The sequence below is a fragment of the Mycteria americana genome, chromosome 4 (genome assembly GCF_035582795.1).
Source record: "Mycteria americana isolate JAX WOST 10 ecotype Jacksonville Zoo and Gardens chromosome 4, USCA_MyAme_1.0, whole genome shotgun sequence".
NCBI classification, from domain to species: domain Eukaryota; kingdom Metazoa; phylum Chordata; class Aves; order Ciconiiformes; family Ciconiidae; genus Mycteria; species Mycteria americana.
Genome location: NC_134368.1, coordinates 63,608,336 through 63,628,969, shown reverse-complemented (window position 1 = coordinate 63,628,969; position 20,634 = coordinate 63,608,336). Strand labels below are relative to the sequence as shown.

General features: G+C 41.7%; 1 protein-coding gene across 1 annotated transcript in view; it reads left to right on the top strand.

Moving 5' to 3' along the window:
* ADGRL3 (adhesion G protein-coupled receptor L3) overlaps positions 1 to 20,634 on the top strand; it is a 516,043-nt gene that overhangs the window by 176,279 nt on the left and 319,130 nt on the right. Inside the window, exon 3 of the mRNA XM_075500809.1 lies at positions 2,971 to 3,219. Coding sequence (XP_075356924.1) covers positions 3,165 to 3,219 — 55 coding nt within the window. The 5' untranslated portion in view covers positions 2,971 to 3,164. The remainder of the gene's footprint in view (positions 1 to 2,970; positions 3,220 to 20,634) is intronic.

Genomic DNA, 20,634 nt, shown 5'->3' with positions numbered 1-20,634 from the left:
AAGGGCAAGGTTGTGCCCAGCCAGGGTGTGCAGACACAAGCTGACAGGCCGTGTCTCTAGCTTGTTCTGCTCTGGCAGGAAGGAAAGTAGGGCTGGGAATATTGGGCCAGATTTACAGCTGGAGTAAATGGTGCATAATGCTGAGCTACTCCCATTGTATCTGTTTTGCACAGGAGCTTTGTGACTAGATAATGCTCTTTCCAGTAGGATAAAACGTTTATTTGCAGTTCTGGTGGTGGCAAGACATTAGTTCCCAAAATTAGTGTTTGGACTCTGCAGAGAGCAGATGAATCCTTTTGCTTATTCAGCCCCAGCCCATTAGATCCATAGAAGAAATCCTTGAATCCTATCATGCAGGAATATATTGACAGATAAAAACAATTTTAAAGGCCACTGTGTAAATATTTTGTTGACAATTATCCCTTCTCTGGGATAGGTAGCATAATTAATTTGTGACTTCTTCAGTTTACACCCAAACGCCTTTCACTGCACCATAATGTTATCTCTTTCTAACAGATTTAGATTACTCAGAACTTGATTCAGCTTAAATAAAAATCAGAAAACAAACCTCCACTCCTTCACTGCTTAGCTGAGCTTTTGCTTCAGGGAAGTGTACCTGAGCTTGAATAGCTTTCCCCCATCTCTGTATGCCTTTTCAAATTTTGTAGCACAAAAAGCTTCTCCCTTTTAAAACTTTACAGAGGATGCTGTAGAAAAAGGATGCATTAATAATGGCCAGTGGTGTAGTTTGATGTGTACTGGTAGTCTCCTAAACTATAAATGGAAAACTTAATCTCTGTTTAGAATGTATGATTTAAAATATTCATGAGTCTTGTCTGCCTTTGGAAAACAGGCTTTAAATATTATCAGTGACTATTTTGATTAGTCCCATCTTGAGCAAAGTTTTAATTTCTAGGATGTCTATAAAGAAGCCACTTGACTGCATATTGACCTTTGGCTTTTTAGTCACCCCAGTTACAGAGCTGACAAAAAGCTTTGGAAGCTAAATGCTACATTTGAGTGACCAAATTGCAGGGATAGACTGGGGAGGAGAGTAGAGTGGGAGAATAAAATCTTGGCAGTGCAAGCAGATACATTTATCGGAAAAAAATGCAGCTTCTTTATAGACTTTGGTTCTGAACAATGTGGGATTTGATTTAGTTGATCAGCAAAGACAGGAGGCAAAACAAAGGCCACTTTGTCATGCCAGAGTTTCAGAAATATACCCACATCACAATGGCATGCAGCACAGTTTTTCATATAGCTTTTTGGCTCAAACTTGGTTTTGAGTAAGAACAAAAGTTGGCAAAAACAGCTTCTTTGCTCAGAGAAGAATAACTTCTGTTGATCAGAGATTTTTGGAGAAATTTTTAATTAGACCAGTGCTGTGAAGGCTGCAGAGTCTAGGGGGTTCAAAACAGATATGCAAAGGACTTTTCAATTCCTCATATTTTATCATCATTTCAAAGTCAGTGGGGAGCTAAGTCTCAAATTGATGCCATGGTTTAACTCTGTATAGTAGTTTTTTTCCTGCCAAGTTTGAGTCACTGTGACCATCTAGCCCCTTCTTGAGAGATTAAAATGATGAGAAGCTGGAATACTTTCTCCAATTAAATGAGCAAATGTTTCTATTCAGATTTCCCTGTGCTTTCCTGTAAGCGTGTGGGATGGATGAGACCATTCTTTTTAATCCCACAATGAATAACTGCAGAGCTCGACTAAGGGTGACTGACCGAGTCACTGGCAGTCACCATAGAAAGTAGCTATAGGATAAGGGTGACTTTTAGGCTCCACTTGGGTTCAAAGCCTGGTCTAGATTCAGTGATTAAAAGCCCTACAGGACACCTCAAATGAGGTGATAAAGAGGCTTTTAGGCATATCGTCGGCAGACGTACTCCCAAACCATATTACTGATCCCACTGCCTGTTACCTTGGTGTCAGCCTCAACAGGGGAGCCATGGGAGAAATGCAGAAGGGAGTGAAAGGTCTTAGCAGAAAACAAGAGTGCAATGCCCAGCTACCTGGGGAAGCACTGGGCTCAGTTTCTTCCCAAGTCATTCAGGACATGTAGCAGATGTTTGCATAGATAATTTTTGGCCAGCGTGTCCACCTGCATTACATACTGTGCAGGAGGTTAAAGAGAAAGTGGGATTGATGTCCGAGTGTCTTATCCCCTACACTGGGAGCAGCCAAGCTGGTGTGGATGTGTTTACATATATTGAAAAAAGGCTTCTGTTTGAAGGGAAAGGGGAAGCAGGCCAGGGAGTGCAGCTGTCACAATTCTTGAGTTGCATTTTCTCCTAAAGCACTGTGCTTCCCATGTGTGGTCACAGGTATGGCCTAGACCAAACGGTGAAGTGACCTCTCTTGTTGGTATTTTGTTGACTTGACAGCATACTGGCAAGTGTGGTCTTTCAGGAGCTTGCATTTACTCTTTGGTCCTCCTGTATTTGAGTGTTTTGGGTGGAAAAGAAGTGGCTGGGGTGAAAACTTACTTCTGTTTAAGAAATCAGCACAGAGCCCAGGCACCAGTTAAATCCATTTTAGCTCTGGAATTTCTGTTGGCTTGTGACTTACAGACAGCCAAATGTTTTCAGGAGAGTTGCAGCCTGTTTTAGAAGTCCCATGTACTTAGGATACAATGCAATATGTATGGACTTGTTTTTCTAGTCAACTTTCAAGTCTGTGGGCTTTCTGGACCCATGGGCATCATTGTTCAAAACTGCTGTCTTAAGCCCTGTTTTGAGAGAGGAAGCAGAGCATTAGTGATGCACAAGCTGGCTTTCTGCACAGGGACGAGTTTTAATTCCTATTTTAAGTAGGAATGTGCGTACATCTGAAAGGCCAGGGGAGGGGGAAGACAAGTTTGCCTTTACAGCTGTTGGCAGCAAAGAAACACAACAAGACTTGTTTGAAAACACCTATCTTACTGTTTTACTAACTGCATTTTCTTTCCTTTCTCATTTGTAGGTCTCAGACTCTGGATACTGGCTGTGGGATTTTTTATTATTATTATTATTATTATTATTTTTGATTTTTTTTCCCCCCTTTTTGGATGTGAATTGAAGGCCAACAGTTGAAGTGGTGGAAGCAAGTGCAGGAGGACACCTTGTTTTGTTTGAACCCTCGTTTGCTGGGATACTTTCAAGCCCTCCTTCACAGTCATGTGGTCATCACAGCTGCTGTTCTTCACAATGCTCTTAACACCGTTAGCCCATGGTGAGTGAAAGATGGTGTAAATTTGCCTGTGGGAAGAGAAAAGAGAATAGAAAATAGCAAGGATTCTGCCTATGTCTTTTACCTAATGGTGTGTTTTTTTCCAGGATGTTGATTTCTCTCCCCGCTTCCACTCCAGGTCTTTGAATTCCCAGGCTACATTATGACCAGTTAAGTCCTGAAACAAAGAACTCCCGTCACACAGAAAGATTTCTGTTATCGAGTTTAGCTGCTACGTTAAGGCAGTCTTTCTTCCTCATGCTCAAACCCATTCTGTTGGCTGTGTGTCACTGGGATTCTCTCTCCTGGCCTCTGCATGGAAATGAATTTCCCTTCTGTGAATACTGCTCAGTAAGGGGCTGCATGTCCTCCTTTAGCCACAGCTCCAAGGTGGCATCTTGCACACATCATGTTAGACTGTGATTTTAACCATTGCAGTGAATGTTTCTGTGCTCTGCCAAAAGATGGAGGCTCCCATAATCTCAGTGACCCTGAGCCGAGAAGAACCAAAACCACTGTAGTTGCCTTAGCCTGGCATGCTTTGTAACCCACACAGCAATGTGGAGTCATTAGGTGTAGCACTAGGCTGCATCTGAGAACTGAGCTAATAGCATCAGGCACAGCTGCTGTGCGGCAGGGATGTATGAGCTCTAGCAGAAAAAATTAGTCTTTTTATTAGCCAGGAAAATGTTAAGGGAAATCTGACATGTTTAATTCTTTGCAGTAAGATTTTGAGGTCTAGGGTTGTGTTTTTTTGATATGAGAAACCCAAATGTAGGCCCCAGAAGTAAGTTGCCAGATTTCATATGTGCTGAAGGGTTCAGGAGGTCTTATTTGCAGTGATAGTTGCTAAATGCTCAGAGTAGAGCTTTGGAAAATCTGGCTGCCTGATTTTCCTGATTCCTAAATGGAAGGTGAGCTCCACCAAGGATCTCATGTTAATTACAGGTCAGTGGGAGCATGTTTGTAAATAACATGACTCCCCATATGTAGGCTGTGGGCCCCTGCTTTTAAAATATTCATCAGACTTTTTGTGCTTTACATGCACTGTGTATGTGCTAAGACACTAGAGCAAAATTTTACAGTGAAGAAGGAGGTTAAAAATGAAATAAGTGTAATTGGCTGAACGTATCTATAGAGCACAACCTGTCTGCTCATATCACTTATATAACACCTTTGGGCACAAAGGTTATCTGTACTATTGTTCTTCAAGCAGAACTCCTCACTGACTTTAAAATCAGAATGACTATTTAAACTGAGCCAAGCAGTTGGGGTGGAATGAAAGAGCCATTAGGAAAGGTGCTCTCCATTTCTTCTCCAGGAAAGTTAAATGGTAAATGTTTTTTAAATCTTTGTAATTAAACAATATTAACAGTTATGCAATTAACAATTTAAATATGCCTCTGGCAGTTCTGTTTTAAATTCGCAATGCCACTGTAAGCTGGAAAATCCTGCCTGATAGTTGCAGTAAAGGAAAATGTCACAAGTATCCTAGGAGTCGTATTATGCTACACATGAGGAAACATCAGAGATGCGGAAACTAGGTGCCTGGAAATATTTCTACCCTTTATGTTCTTCTACAAAGTAAATGTACAGGGTGGCTGCTGTGGTTTTTGTAGCAGTCAGTGGTGATAAATCTGACCACCACACATCTAACCAACATACATGTGTTACCTCATCCCTATAAATCGCTAGTGAAAGTGCAGTAGAGGCTCACAGCCACCTTTGAATGGTGGAGAGTGAAGACCTTTGGTCTGAGCTAAAGGACTTGGTTTGATTCTTCCTGTTTTGATCTCTAAGATTGACCAGGATGCAGTTACCATCTCAAAACTTTGGTCTGTTGCCTTTCTTGGGGGAAGCAGGTACTGAGCATGTGTCTGGTGGTTCGAGGGTGGTACGTTCCTGATACTAAATGAAAGAAGACTGCAGTTTAGCTGTGTGATGTGATGTTCGATGAGTATGTTTGGTATTGGCTAGCACTGGGCAGTCAAACCCATCCGGTCTCCCATGGGGACTGAAGAACGTGTGCATAAAAATCAGAGTTGTATCAAAGGTTGGAATAAATAGTCTAATGGGGCTTCCAAGGCTTTGAAATCAGAGACTGAATGTCTGATGGCTTTCAGGTGCTCTCCCTTGCTGCCTCTCTCCCTGCAAGCACCTGCAGAAGGTTGCCTAACGTGAATGGAAAGCTGGTATCAATGCAGAGGTTCCTGCTAGCCTGAAGACAGTATATGTGTGTTTAAACACATGCCACAGCCTAAAAATAGTCCAGTTAAGCCCTGCGTTTTTTTCCCCTCCCTTTTAATAATCCCCTTTCGCTGTATGCAGAAAGCTTTCATATTTTGTGTTTAACAGGACTCAAGCATTTGAGTTCCTGTTTCATGGGCTGGAACAACTCCTGTCCTGTAGTGATTGCCAGAGTTGATATGAACTACTTTTACAGACTGACCTCGCTGCATCTCATTCCCTTCTTGAGTTTCCTGACACAGTCCCTTCATCTGTAGTGGTAGCTACATTATAGACAGATTTCTTAGGCCAGTGATGTCATAAACTTGTTGGTTGTGGGTTTTTTGTTTGTTTTGGCTGTTTTGGGTTTTTTTTGAGTGGGATTTTTTTTTTTAGCTATCTCATTTCTTGAAGTATATTGTGTGTCTTGGGTTGTGATGACAGGTGTGGAGTCAAAGGGTGTGTGACTTCAGTGATCTGCAAGATGAAAAGTAATCTGCCAGGATACTGCTCTGGTACAATGTCATCTTGTTGATAAGCTGTAGAAATAATGAAAGGGGAAAAAGTCATGAATCCTTGTAGTTTCTTGGTGATGATGTTAATCTGCTGTATCCTAAACGCACAGGCACTGTACTGTCTATTTTTGCTTGGACTGCTCTGAATCCTAGCTCACAAAAAACCTGAAACCATGTGAAATACTTGAGTTAATAGCAGATTTGAGTAGTGGGTGCTTTCTTTACTGTTGTCCTTCACTTGAATGGAAAATAGCTTACAGCTTGCATAGACAACACAACTCGGACCAGTGTGGAAGCCCCCAGAAAGCTATCCCCTTTTCTAAGCTCCAGCAAAGCCTGTAAATCCATCTGTTGGATAAAACTAAACTGGTTACACAAAATCAGAGAATTATCCAAGATAGAAAGCAACAATACCAGGGAATAAAAAAAAAATAAATAAAAAACAAAACACCCAAACATCAGCAACAACAAAAACAAAGGCTTTGTCATCCTTTGCAAGGGCTCTGCTATGGACAGGGCTTTTGCACCCCTGCCTCCTTTTTGCCCCTGTTTGGAAGCTTTTCCCAAAGCATCCGAAGGCCTGGAGCATCAGGAAAGTGGTCTTTGGCTTGCGTACCCCCATGTACACCTGAGCAAACTGATCCTCTTTGCCTGTAACGGGTGGATTTCCCAGAGACGTTTTCTGGAATGAGCAGCTGTTCTCATCTTCCTCAGCCTTCCTCCCCTTGACCCCAAACAAAGCAGATTTCTCTTTACCCACAAATGAACGCTGTCAAAGTTCACCCAAAATGAGACGGACGTGACAGGCAGCAGCTCAGTTTGCGAGCCTGGAGAGACGTACACCTGCTCTGTCACATTGCTGTCATGCTCATGTGTGGCTGAGAGTTGAGATTTAAAACTTCCAGACTGCTGGACAAAAATAATAATAGAAATAAAAGGATTCAGAACTGCATGCTGTTAAGAGCAGGCTAGGAAGGATACCATAGTGATAGCTGTGGGGTGAAATTTTGCATGTCTCCAAACAAGTAATTTACTTTAGGCTTTGGAAAAGAGCTGAAGGCCTGTTGAATGCAAAGATCTTTATCATCCCATCAGGTTGCTTTATTATTATTTATTTGAAAATTATTTTTTTTAAGGCTTGTATTGTGTGCATAATTTTGTGACGGGCAGCGAAGAATTTTTGTTGTTGTTGTTGTTGTTGTTCTAATGCTTTAACAGTCTAATCCAAAGTAGGACAACCACTTATTATTACTCAGATTAAAGCAATAATCCAAATTGCCCAGTTTCTGCTGGAGATCATTACAAATGCAATAAAATCAATAGGCATGCCAATCTGTCTGTTTCATCTGATGCTAAGCTCTTGCCCTGCAGTTGTGTCGTGAGAGTGAGCTGTCAGCATCCTGGTTCCTGCTTGGGCAAAGTGTGGTGTCATTTATGGGAGTTGGTTCCTCCTTGGTCTTGCAGTTGCTTGGGGTTATTTTTTTTTTATATGTTTTAACCCTGTATTTGTTAATGGGTTGCAGACTGTTCCCTCCTGAAGATCCATTGGGGTAGTTAGTCATTGCTGTGATTACTTAGGTTTCTTAATATTTTTCTCCATATACAATGTGATTTTTGGGCTAGAACCACATTCTTGCCCAAAGCTAAGCAACACTGAAGCCGGAACAAGTTATGCAATAACATAACCAAAACCTGGCTGGAATTACAGGACAAACAATAGGTATCTGACATTAGACTAGTTTTGCTATTACAGCTAGGACAGGCTAGACAGAATCATCTGATCCTAGAGCAAGCTGCAGGTGCAGTGAAGGTGTCTTAAATAACTTTGGAGATAGAGCTAAGTTTAAGCTAAAATAGGTTCTAGTTCAGACAAAGCCTGACAAGTCCTGGAGCCTGGTATTGTTATGAAGCTTAAGGCCTACTACTGACAGTTGACAGCACCAAACTGGCAGGGCTACAGTTGCTGCTGGCTCAACTCTGAACTTCCAAAAAACAAGTTGCCTCCAAGAATTTATTTATGCAGAGTTGTGGCATAGCTGTAAAGTGACCTTCCTGCATTTAGGGACAGATGCCATCTTGTCTCTCCGTATGAGAATTAGTTCGAGATGGGGCTGAACTATCATTTGCAGAGCAGAAAATGAAATTTGAAGTCCTTTCAAGTCATTGCAGCTGCAAGGAAGAGAGCCTCATCTGCTGTCCTGTTCTGACACTCCATGCTTCTGTGCCATCTTCTCGATGTTTCTGGGAGACGACCATGGGGAGGGAGGGCTGTGTCTCTGTGCGAAGATGGTGCTCGAAGGCCAAGCTGATCTCTCTAGGCGTTAGCAGGTCCAGATGCCGAGCCAGTTTCTGTGGGAACAGTGGAAATATTTGTTACTTAACAGCACTGGTAGTTGCCTGGTGACAATGATTCTGTTGAAGCAAGCAGCATTGTCTTTCTTGGGGGAATATATGATGCTAGCAAGCTGGTCCTTGGTGACAGAGTGCTGTTTAATGTGAGCTGAACCTTTGCCTTACTACTGTTTTAATACAGTGGAAATACTGTCACTGCTTAAAATACATACTGTGTTTCTTTTATACTTGTACAAGTGTTATGTTAGCTAGTGAATGGTGGATAATTGCCTTTTACTACAATACTCTTTATATAGTCAAAATGAAATACAAGAGACATATTTTATTAGTTGTGAAATAGCCAAGTTGACTTCCAGGCTTCTGCCTAACTTCATTGTTTTAAAAGATTAATCATCCTTGAAATATTTATAATATTTGCTATTCTTGGCAATTTGTATTACCTGCAGCTGTGCCACCTTTTCCATAGTGGAACAAGTAGTCGAGGAAGGCTTTTCCTGATAAAAGGGGGTGGCTGTTCTATGTATATACTACAGTGCTTTCATTAGCAGCAATGTACTAAAATCGAGAGTATTAAGTTCCCCATCTGATGATTGACCAATCTATAAGCTGATAGAGGGTGAAATTCAACCTTGCAAAGACTCTATACACCATTTAATTCTCGCTTAAGCCATTAAGCAGTGCAGAGGTCTGTGTGCAGACCTACTTCTTTCATGTCTAAATTTCACACTAAATAAGGAAGGAGATTTTAAGGGTATTTTCTGATAATGTTTTTTTTTCTTTAGTGTTTGTCAAGCGTGTCTGCTCATAGCATCTTCCTGCGTTACAGAGGGAAACAAGATCTCGTACTATTTTCACTTGCTATTTGTACCAAAGCACGCTTTCCATGGGACATGCAACCCTTACTATCAGCAGAGCTCTACTTGCAATGAAGCTGGAGGTATAAGACTTGAACTATAGAAGAAGGCTGGTGACTAGGGCCCAAATTAATGCATGGAAGTTATCCTTTCCTATAGGCTTCTTAACGTATATGACATATAGCGGCAGGGCACATGGCTTGCTTTCTGAGCTACAGTAGCAGAAAATGTGCTTGCTCTCACAGCAATAGGAAGGGGGGAGTTGTGTTACCCTGCAGGCCTATAACCTCTGATGCTTGTTTCATTTGTAACCGTTTCCTGACAAGACTGGTTTCTGATCTCTAGTGACCAACTCTGTGCGCTCTGATTTTTTTTGTAGTGTTAATTAAGCCATAAGACGTGACAGCATGTGAATTACGGTGTAGTAATTCACGCCCAGCACATTCAGGCACAAAGATGAAGGCCAAATGGCCTCTGTGCAGCTAAGTGTGAATTATTGTACCATAATTTAATTCCCATTAGGTTTTACTGTGATTATAAAAATGTTTTTGTTAGTGAACTTCTTTAAGAAAAGTTACTTTTTAAAAAACGGAATTGAAAAGTACAACACATCCTGTCACAAAGAAGGGTAAGTAGCTTTGAGAGATCAGTTTTGCTGAATCCTGAAAATTTATATTTGTGCAGTTATTAACCCTAGATAATGAATGGGTATTGTGGTGCAGACATCCGCTGTCTAAAAAACTGACCTAACTCTAACTATTCATTTTGTACAAGCTGCCAAGCAGTTGCTAAGTAGGATGACTAGGTTTATTTGTTCCTGACCTGGTCTTGATTTGATCTGAAAACCTCAGCTCACAACCAGTCTCTTGAGCCATCTAATCTTTTTCCAGTTCAGGCTATGCAAATGCAGACATCAGACACTCTTATTACGGCTGGTGCATTTGTTTTCGGTCCTAGTGAGCGCTGAGTGAGTAGAGAGGACGGGTTATTTGCGGCAGTGTGGAAGAGCACCGGAGGGACCAGCCTGGTGTGCCTGCTCTGCTGCGTGTTGGGAAAAATAAGCCAACCTGGAAAGTGGCTTGGGTGGTGCTGGAGGGGAAAAACAAAAGGGCCATGAATGCCTTAAAAATCTTTCTCAATATTTCTTTCTCTTTTGTCTTTCTGCAAACCTCTAATACTCTTTTTTTTTTTTTTTTTTTTTTTTTTTGTTAAAGGCAAAAGGCAAAGCTCATGCAGTTGAGGTTGCTTAAGGGTTACCAGGATAAAACCCTCTTCCCAATTAATTGTTTTTAAAGAAATGAATGAAGAGCAGCCATGTACTTGGCACATTGTTCATTGAGATGACAGGATCTCTGGGGCAGTGCCTGGTTGTCTCTTTATCTTGGGATTCAGGAGGATGTTGAGTTTATTCATCCACACTGATCCTGGTGTGTCTCTCCTGCAGTAGCCCCTCGCTAGCAAGCACTGTTAGCTAGCCCTGTCCCCAACTAGTCCTTGTCATAGCTAAGTGCAGAATAAATAAGCAATAGCTCTTAAAAGTGGGCTCTTCCAAGGGAGTTACTCTCTGAATAAGTTTTACTCATGCTCTCAGCAACTTCTAGCTGATCAGGATATTGATGGGGCCAGGGTCGTTTCACTTTTGATGGATATCTGGGGTTTAGGAATATTATAGCAGCCCAATGAAAAACCATGATAATTTTCCATGTAAGCAGTAAGTATCTGTGATATGATTACTATGGTTTGGCTTTAGATGTAAATACTTTTTTAAAAAAACCAACCAAACAAACAAATGAAAAAACCTGCATGACTTTTCCAAATAAACACATCAGAATAATCTTTGTATACATCCTTTTGGAGTTAATAATCCCAAGCAACCAGGACTGAAAAATGTAGTGGGTCAAAGGTGACTAATACGGGTACAGGTGTCCCTTAGTACCCAGAGGTACCATGGAGCACCACCAGGAATATTTTCACATCTGCAGCTATCCCTGCATGTGAGAAGGCAGCTTGTCCCCTGTCTTCCTGGACATGCAGGGTACTCCAAAGGGACTGGTGTGGGGCAAGCCAAGGTTGAACGAGGCTGGTGCAGTAGAGAGAGGAGCGAAAATGGGCAGCTTTCCTTTCCTCATCCCAGTGAATAGGAGAGATGATTGCCTACCCATTCCTTGTTTGCTTTCACCTATTGCATTATTATCTGAATTGGAAAATGGAGATCTATTTGGCTAATTGCTAATCCTACCTAATACTTTGTTAATGCTAAACTTCCAGATAAAGCTTTTATGTGGTGAAGATAACAGGAAGCTGCCAGGGGTTGGAGAGAGCCTGCTGTTCTGGGCTGTGTAAAGGGGTTTGATGCATGAGGCTGTGCATCTTTTCCCCAATACTTGGAGAAGTACAAGACCTGAAGACAGCTTCACAGCCAAAGTAGCTGCATAGTGCTAAGGCAGAGCCACCCTTCCCAGCAATGCAAGTGGGGAGCCATGGCCAGGTTTTGAAAGCGCAAAAGTTTGATGTGCCTATCTTTCCCAGGCAGCTGTAAGACCTCTTTTCTGGATGTGAATATGCCCACAGATGGGATGTCACTCCTGTTTCTTTTCCTAATAACTTCAACTAAGCTTAAACCATTGGAGTTTGAGAGAAAAAAGAAAACAGTTACTTCTGAGGCTTTTCTGACCCTAGTTCTCTCATCCATATAAGCTGGGCATGTTGAAGTACTTTAAGCTAAAATAAGAAGAGAGTGAGAGTGAGGGAATGAATTATGGCCACGTTCATTCTCGCACCGCCTCCTCAGTTGCTGCTAACCTGCTCCCACAAGATCTGGGCAAATCTGCTGTTTTCCTCTGTTAGAAAGAGCACCCTTGGCCCAGCAAGAACAGCAAGCAGAAGCTCTTTATTGCAAATGAAACTGCTGATTCCCTAGAAGAAATCTCTAACATCTATTTTATCAGCTCCACAGTCATGTTAAATGAATCCTAGAGCCATCTGATGTTTATTACCCCACGGCACATTCACTGTTGTTCAGTTGGTTCCTTTAGTGATCATGATTTCTCAAATTGGTTGTGTTGTTTGGTAATGAGGTTTGATTTGAATTTGGAAGAGATCTCCTGCTGCTCAATGAGCAACTCATCTGGGAAAGATGCTCTGGGAAGGGAAGAAATGGAAAGCATGTTGGAGAGTTCAGAAGCTTTCCCCCACTTTGAATTTCCCTGATTCCAGGAAATTGTTTGGTGCTGGGCAGCCCCGCCCCCCCCGCCCCCCCCCGAATATCCCTCCTAGTGCCTGGCAGGACCATCTCTGTTCTCTCATTAATCTGCTCCAAGCTGTGGGATGTTCAGTGGGTTTTTTGCCAACACCACGCAGATGCTGCAATCTGCCCATTGCAGAGAGTGTAGGACTAGGTTGGTGGGTTTTTGATTACGGTGCAGTATTGAATGCATACCATAAACTCAAGGAATTGTAATCAGAGCAACATCATCTTTTATGTATTTCCTTGTGCGTTGCCATGTTGGGCTGCTTTCTGCAGTGTCTGGTAGTGTTGGGTGCCTGGCTACACATCCTGAGGTGTGAGTTTGTTTCACGTAAGATTCATGGATGCTAAAGATCCTCCTCAGTCAGTCTGTGCATTAGAGTGGGCAGAGGAAGAGGTAAGGGCATCGTCACTCCCTCCTCTGCAGTAATCTGTAGAAACTGAGATGCCTGATGGATTTTAGAAGCTCAGTCAAATTGTCAGTTGTTCTTAAATCTCCAGAATGTGGAGACATAAATAAATGGCATTTTAATACTGAGTTTTTAAGGTCTGATCCAAATTCCATGGCAAGTCAGTGATGTAAATGCACTTTGAATTTGGTCTGCTAGGCCCAGAGGGGTTATTTTGGGGAAATCTGGAGTGTAACATGGAAGAGATCGTACCCTGGGCTTGTCTTTGCGTAATCTTCTCTCAAATCTTAGTGCTTGCAGTGAGTTGACCAGGTTGTGGGCTGCTCCCCTGCCCCAAGAGCTTCAGTGTTGTGCTTGGTCCTTATTCTCTTGGGAGACTGTTCCCCTTCAAGCTCTTCTAGGAACAATTAGCAGTCATCAGTGCTACTGATTTAAATGCAGATCTTTTTCATTTTTTTTCCCCTCTATAGCTCTTGTTGCTGAAGATCTGTCTCCAGTTTGTAATTCACAGTGTTTTGTTTCTATTACTGAAATGCTGGAGGCTGCAGTAAGGGTTGATTTAGTATCAACAGAAAGAAAACTAGCTTTGGTATGTCAGTCTTGTGTAATACTCCTCTCTCTAGCGTGATGGGGGGAGAAATGTGCATGTCAGTTTATAAGCAAGGCAGTTAGACTGGCTGTGCTAGTTGCGTTGAGTTGGAACGGGGCTGGGAGCTTAGCTCCTTTGCAGTTCAAGGTGTGGATGAACAAACCCATGTGGCAGTGTCTCTGTATGCAGGGAAAACCAGGGTGGTGCTCCACAAAGCCAGGGGCTGGTAGTAACCACGTCAGCTGCTGCTTGCCGTGCATGTCTCAAAATGCATCATCTCCCTTCCCCTAACATGTCTGCTCCTCTGCTGGATGGGAGCATTCGGCGCTGGTGCTGACAGGCGTTCCTGCGAGCAGGAATACCCCTTATTCCTCCGGTGGAAGCACAGCTCCAGTTTGCAAGAAAGATTCATGGCCAAGTCCTATTTATCACTTAAAACAATATTTTGCCAGCATCACTGCTCCATTCTATGTGTATGTAATTTGTAGCTTGTTTTAAGGAAGAATGCCTACTTGTAACAGTTGTAGGAAAATCCAGGTCACTGAGTTTATTTTTGTGTGTGTGTATTTTTATATATATATATATATGCGTGTGTGTGCACTTTATATATAATTTTCACACTGTATATATAAATAAACATATAGAGAGCTAGTCTATCTAAACTTGGAATAATGCAAGGAACTTTTAAAATGCCTTCATTTCATTGATGTGACTTGAAATCTGGCCCGTCATTGCAATTCGTAATCTTATAGGCATATGCAATTAAAAATCTTACTATTAGTAACTCTGGGGGAATTCTGAGGACTAAGAAATCTAATATTTAGTTGTTTTCCTTAATTTGATTGGAAAAATTAAATAAATAATTCGGCCTCTTGGTCAGATGCCAAATACATAATGAGTTTGTATCATCAGCAGACACCTTAAAGTCTCCGAGCCCTGCTGACAAAAGTACTTGTAAGTCATGTGTTACAGTATCAGACAGCCGTTAAAAAAAAACAAAAAACCAAAAAAACCCAAAAAACCCCAAACAACAACAAAACCCCCCCCCAAAACTTGCTTACCTTTATGGTTGTGTCTGACAAAACAGATCTGGATGTAAATTTTGGGACCGGATGAGCTCTTATTTGTGAGAAGCTATTTTGGCATGTCCTTAGCTTTTCTACCTCTTCTGACACAGAGCAGTTGCTGGGAGGCACCACAAGCATGTCCTTGCATCCTGACAGCTACAATCCTTGTTTCAGATCGCGTACCTGAATTCACAGGAGCCTTAGATTAAAGGGGTGGAAGACAATAAGATGGAGGAGATGAGGCACAAACTGGATGAACCTTGTTGCCCTGTCTAGTGTCCTTGGGGAACTGACTTAAAAATGGGGGCGGGAATCCTGTTTAGTAGAAAACCAAATGGTTTAGACTGTTTGCTATATGCCGTGATTTGTGGCACTGGTGCCAAAATCTTCCTAGCAGGCCCCAGAAGGTTGGACTGCTCTATTTTGATGCCTGGCTTGATGTGGATTCACGTTTTGTTCTGTGCACTCTTTGCCCCGGTAATGCTGGCTGTCCCCCATTCACCTATATAATAGCTGAGCTCTTCCTGCCTTGCTGTCACTAGGGTGTTGAATTGTGGTCTTTCTCCTCTAACCAGCCAGCAGTTCTTTGCAAAGCATAGTAACTTAATTATTTAGGGTCTGCACTGATTAGCCTCACATCTTGAGGCTATGCAGACTCTCAGGCATGGAACATCTGGTGACAACCCTGTTTCTCAGGGCCCTAGCCCTTGCACAAATACAGCCTCTTTCTTTTTGGGATAGTAAATATATGACAGATGTGAAACTCTCCAGCTTTTGGGGGAGTGCTGACATGTTGAACTTCATTATCCCTCATTGGCCGGTTGGCAAAATGCAATCAAGAATAACTTTTGAGGAGGGCTAGCATATCCAATATCACTCTGGAACGCGATTATGGTGAGAAGCTTAAAGAAGGACAAGCTTAGGGCACAGAAAAGTTGATACAAGGAGATGGGATCAGTCTGTCTAGCACTCATGAAAATGCAGTGCATTAAAAGGGTAAAATTTGAAGTCAATGGGAGCTGTGAGGTACAAACCTCCATGACAGTTGGATTTGCGACCAGTTCAGGTGCCAAGACCATTTTGGTACACTTCACTGCAGTGTGTGATTTTTTTTTTTAATGGTTTACACAGTGATAGAGCAATCTGAGTATCTTATGGAGGTGGTAACTGCAGAGCTGCCAAATGTTCCTTATTTTTATAAATATATTCACTGGTTATACAGTAATAATGCTTAAACTGCTACAGCATTATGTGTGAAGTTGAATACCCATATAAGATGTAGGGTAGCCAGATATACTACCTGGTAAGTAATAGAAATGCTAGTTAAAGCTGTGGGGAGAGAGCTAGCTAGAGCTGGAAAGCAATAGTAATGCTAGTTAGAGCTGTGGGAAGAGTTATAGCAAAGGTATTTTTTCTGGGGAAGCCTGGGGGAATGTTTGTAAAGCTGAATATGTGGCTTTGACAACATTAAAAAAAAAAAAAAAAGAAAATCTATTTTGACTTGGAGTTTGCTGTGATGTCTCAGGTGAGTTGCAAGTCCCATGGCTTCGTGTGTGTGTTCTTCTCTTCTGGTTGGGCTCATTGTCAGAAATGCGTTTCCTGGGGTGACCCGCATTTCCTGGGGTGACCCACCTTCCCTCAGCAGGCTAAGAGAGGAGGTACCAGACTTGACCATGTAAGTTAAGCTGTGCAAAATGAAGATGAAGACCATGTATGCAGACACTACCTGTTCCCCAGTTCTTCAGCGGAGAGGTTGATCGAGTTCTGCTTTTTTTACATTATAGAGTTCAAAGCAAAGTTTAGGAGAAAATCCTGCAAAGAAAGTGAATGAACTGAAAGCTATGTACTCATGCCAGTAAAATGATGCTATTACATAGTAGAGGGAGTGAAGGACTTATCTCATTATAAAGATCCTTAAATAACTTACATTATAATCAACTTTCTTTTTCCCTCCCTCACCTTCATTCCCTTCCCGCTTCCCAAACAAGGAGTGGAGAACCCAACACTCATCCTCCCACTCCCTCCTTAAAATACCAAACCCAGCAGATCATCTTGCCTGTGGAGAATTGTCACTGTTCCTCAGAGACTGTCTCCAGGGTAACTTTGTTTGCGAGGTCCTCAGGGGGATGGCTGCCCTTCAGGCTTTGTTCCGGGAAACAAAGCTTTTGCCTTGTGCCCTCAAATACATTGCATTATAATGCTTTGAATATATCTGAGCACTCACTTGAACCCTGCAGAACACACAAGACTGTCATGCCACAGTGGAGCAGGACTGAATAGGTGTCAACAGGATGTCTGGCTAGCAAATGTAACCACTTATGTATTAAAATAGACGTTCAGTGAAACTTGAATACAGAGGTATCTGGTTTGAAAGCACACTCTTTGTTTCAAGAGCTGTGCTGTTCAGAACAGTTTCTCTCTTCGTATTGTTCCTTGCTGAGTATTAATTGATGGTCAGTTAACTAACTGAATCCTTTTCAAATAGAGAACTGTAGTAAATAATTTATTACTTGACTAGGAGGTTATGTGATGGCTGAGATTGTTGGCATGGCACGTGCTATCTATCCCTTTAGCAGGAAGAAAGGAACATAAGAAAGCATCTTGCTTAACTTTTCTCCTGCAACTTCAGTGCAGATCATACAATGACATCAGGAAAGTCTTTTCCTGACATACCTGTGTCCAATGCAAAAAGACCTGAAAAGTCAGAAAACTTGTCTGTTCCTCTACTTCTAGGAAACAGTCTGAAGAGATTTCTGTGGTGGTCCTTGAGGGAGATACTGGTTGAACAAACTTTATCATTCTGAAAAGATAGCTTGTTTCATGGGCAAAGGAAATAATGGAGACTGATTTCTTGATTTGGATTCTTTCCTTCACTGAAGAAGCTAGTAGGGTCTGTCTCCACTGTCAGGCTGCTCACTTCCATGAAAGTTGCAGAAATTGAATTATTTATGCCCTCTGTCCTTTTTGCCAGACAGGGTTCCAAATGGACAACACTCTAAAAGTGGTTAGGGGGATACTGTCCAGCAGACATGGTCTGCAAGCTCATATTAGCTTCAATACCCTTGGAGAACAAGCCAAAACAAGCAAAAAAAAAATCATCCCTTCTGATATGCAGTTGGTTCATCACTGTCTGCTGCTGCTTTGTGTGGGTGGCATCTGCTGGCCCAACTTATTCCCCTCCTCTGCATTAGCAAGGTTGAGGAGAACTGTAGGAGTCATAGTCCTCTTTGGCCTTGATGTCAAAAGTCAGCATTAAGGGAAATGTGGACTGTCGGTGTAACCATGCAGATTCAGTCTAGCACTGCAGAGACCTCATACAGCCATGTGCTTCACGTGACCACAGCATGAGTTCTTTAATAGTATTAGCTGCTGATTGCATATAATCTGTCAACAGCACTCATGGCTAAGCAGAACGAGGATGCTGTGGAAGTCTTTCAATAGAGAGGGGGGTCTATGAGGCAAATGCTATGGCACCATTAAAATTATGTAACTATGTTGTTGAAATGAAACGCTATAGGGTGCTATTACAGATAGGGCTTCATTTTCACAAAGTTTCTGGACTTGACACCGGTTTCCTTAATTTGACACCTCTTTGTTCAAACAGAGTATCAAAATGGCACTTAAATTACACTGTGAGGGAAGAGCTTAATAATAACCATGCAGTATAATGTGTTTAAATTAAAGCACAGTGTTGTTTCAGTCTGGGGTTTCAGATTTAACTTTCAAATGCTTTTCATCTCCATATTGCAAATTTGACAGATGCCTTTTATTGGTAGAGGGTTGTAAAGTATTTTCATTTACCTGACCTAAAGGACACAGAGTTTATTTGCGTTTGGGCAGGAGTTTGCAGCACAGTGAATTAGCAGTAAACTGATACTTCAGTTCTTGGGTTTTTAAAAAAATAATTCCTCCCAGGATTTGATTTTTTTTTTCCCCCCATATCATAATGTATTTATACAAAGCATTTTTTTTTTCCCAAAGAAATCCCATTTTCTGTTCAGGAGATCATATGGAAATTTTCACAGACTAATTGGCAACACTCAAAAAAAAGATGGTAAAATAGAAACAGAATAATGTTCTTTGAGACTGTTTTTGTATTCCTTTTGGATCATAACTTGAATGCCTTAAATTTCACGTGTATAGAATGTATCAACATTGATTTGCAATGCAGATACCTGGTATGCTGTGTACCTTATGGATACGGTTGGTACTACTAGTATTTGTATCCTGTGCTATTTTTATTTTATTCCACCTTTAATTCTGCTGCTAATACAAGTTTAAATCTGCAAAGGCAATAATGAAAAATTGGGAAATGTTAAAATCTAAGTGTCCTGGGCATGTTGAATATGACTAAATGGCCCCCACTGCTGAGGTGCTGTTAACGTTATCACGCTTGTACTCTAAAGTCTTAATAGTCAAAGACTGCTTGCTGGATAATTGTAGAATATCTAGCACAACATCTTTGCAGGCTAGGTACTGTCTAAGTACATTTCATTTTTCATTTCATTTAATCTTCCTTGTGCCAACTTCTATTCCTCTCTGTCATTTGTTGCTATTTCCATCTGCTTTGTGGTAGTGGTGCGATCAACTATTTTATCTTCCCTGCAAACATTTCTCCATTAGATTTTTATGGATGCTGTGGTTTCCACTTGATGGCTTCGCATGGGGAATCTGCGTGAATGCGTCTGAAATGTGGGCAGCTCTCCTTTTTTGGAAACAATGTAGTATTCTTACATGATATGTACTGAAACCTCAGAGTTGGCACTTGTAGATGCAAGCGGTATTTTAATAAGTGAAAAGCAGAAGTTAGAGTGAAGAATTTGAGGAGGGAATAGGCATCTGTGTGTCTTAACACTCCTAATGCAGTGTAATTTTTTGCAACTGTGGTTTCAGCTACAATCTCTCCCAAAGGTCACTTAGCTGTGAGAGGGAAGCAAGGAATTGTCACAGTAATGCTGTAAATCTGCCTTTGGGGATGCTGCGCAGCAGCGGCACAAATGGGCACTACACCATGCGCTGGATGGGGATCGATTTCTGAACACGTCATGGTGTGCTTCATGTGGGACCCCTCTTGGTCGCTGTGTGCTTTCTCCTTGGGTGATCTCCAGGTAGGGGAGAAGGCAAAGAACAACAACTGTAAAACTCTCATGCCCTGGCAATCTCTCCCCCTTTTTGCCTGGGCTCAGAGGGTTTATTTGTTCGTCAGTTAATCCATTTATTTTCAAAATGGGCTGCCTACTTTCTCTGACTGGTCTTGGATGATGATAAATTGAGGAGGTAATCCTCAGAATCACACTCTTTTTGGCGTCATTGCGATAGGCACCCTAGGTGAAACTTTTCTGCCTGGTGAATAGAGTGGTGTTACAGATTGGTATCTTAAGGGGAGCAACAGCTGGTCTTTTGTGTGTATCACTAGAGATGGGAGAGGCATATGGTATTGGGCATACTCTTTCCCGAGGAACTGAGATAAAAACAGCTAAACCCAACCTTGTTGTTCATTGCATCCTAGTGCTTGCTAAAGTGTAAGCTATCCCCTGCTCCCTTCCCACCTCTGTGCAGAATGATCTTTGGGTATGTCCAAGAAAATAGTCCAGGAAAAATATTTGTTTTAAGTAAATTCTTCCCTTAATGGCTCTTATTACGTATTTGCTTAATTTTGGATCAGCTAGTTTAATAGCAAGCAGAGTCATCATCAGAAACAGCGTACATGCATAGATCCCTGCTAAGATGCAAGTAGTTTCTGAAACTCTTGATGTTAAAGACACTATAAAAATGCTGAAAACTTTCACAGAGGGAATAATTCACTTGACTCATGATTTAAAAAAAAAAAAAATTCCTATTTTGAGGTTTGACATTTTTCCTACTGCAGCATGATTTTTCCCATCAGAGCCAGCTGTTGGCTGAGTTTTGGTGGAGACATGTTCAATATGTGCTTGTTAAGAAAACTCTGTATCATTGTGAGGGCTCCTGGAAACCTCTTACGTTTCATTTGCCGTCAGTAGATGGAGAAAAACAGACCCACATGAAAAATGTGATTTTTATGTTTGATGGCCAGGCCAGAAATTTGAACACTATAAGAAAAATAGTTATTTCTTTTAAATCATTGGGGAGGGGGGTGGGGATGTGGGGTGGGGGGTGTTTGTCAATTTTCTAACTAA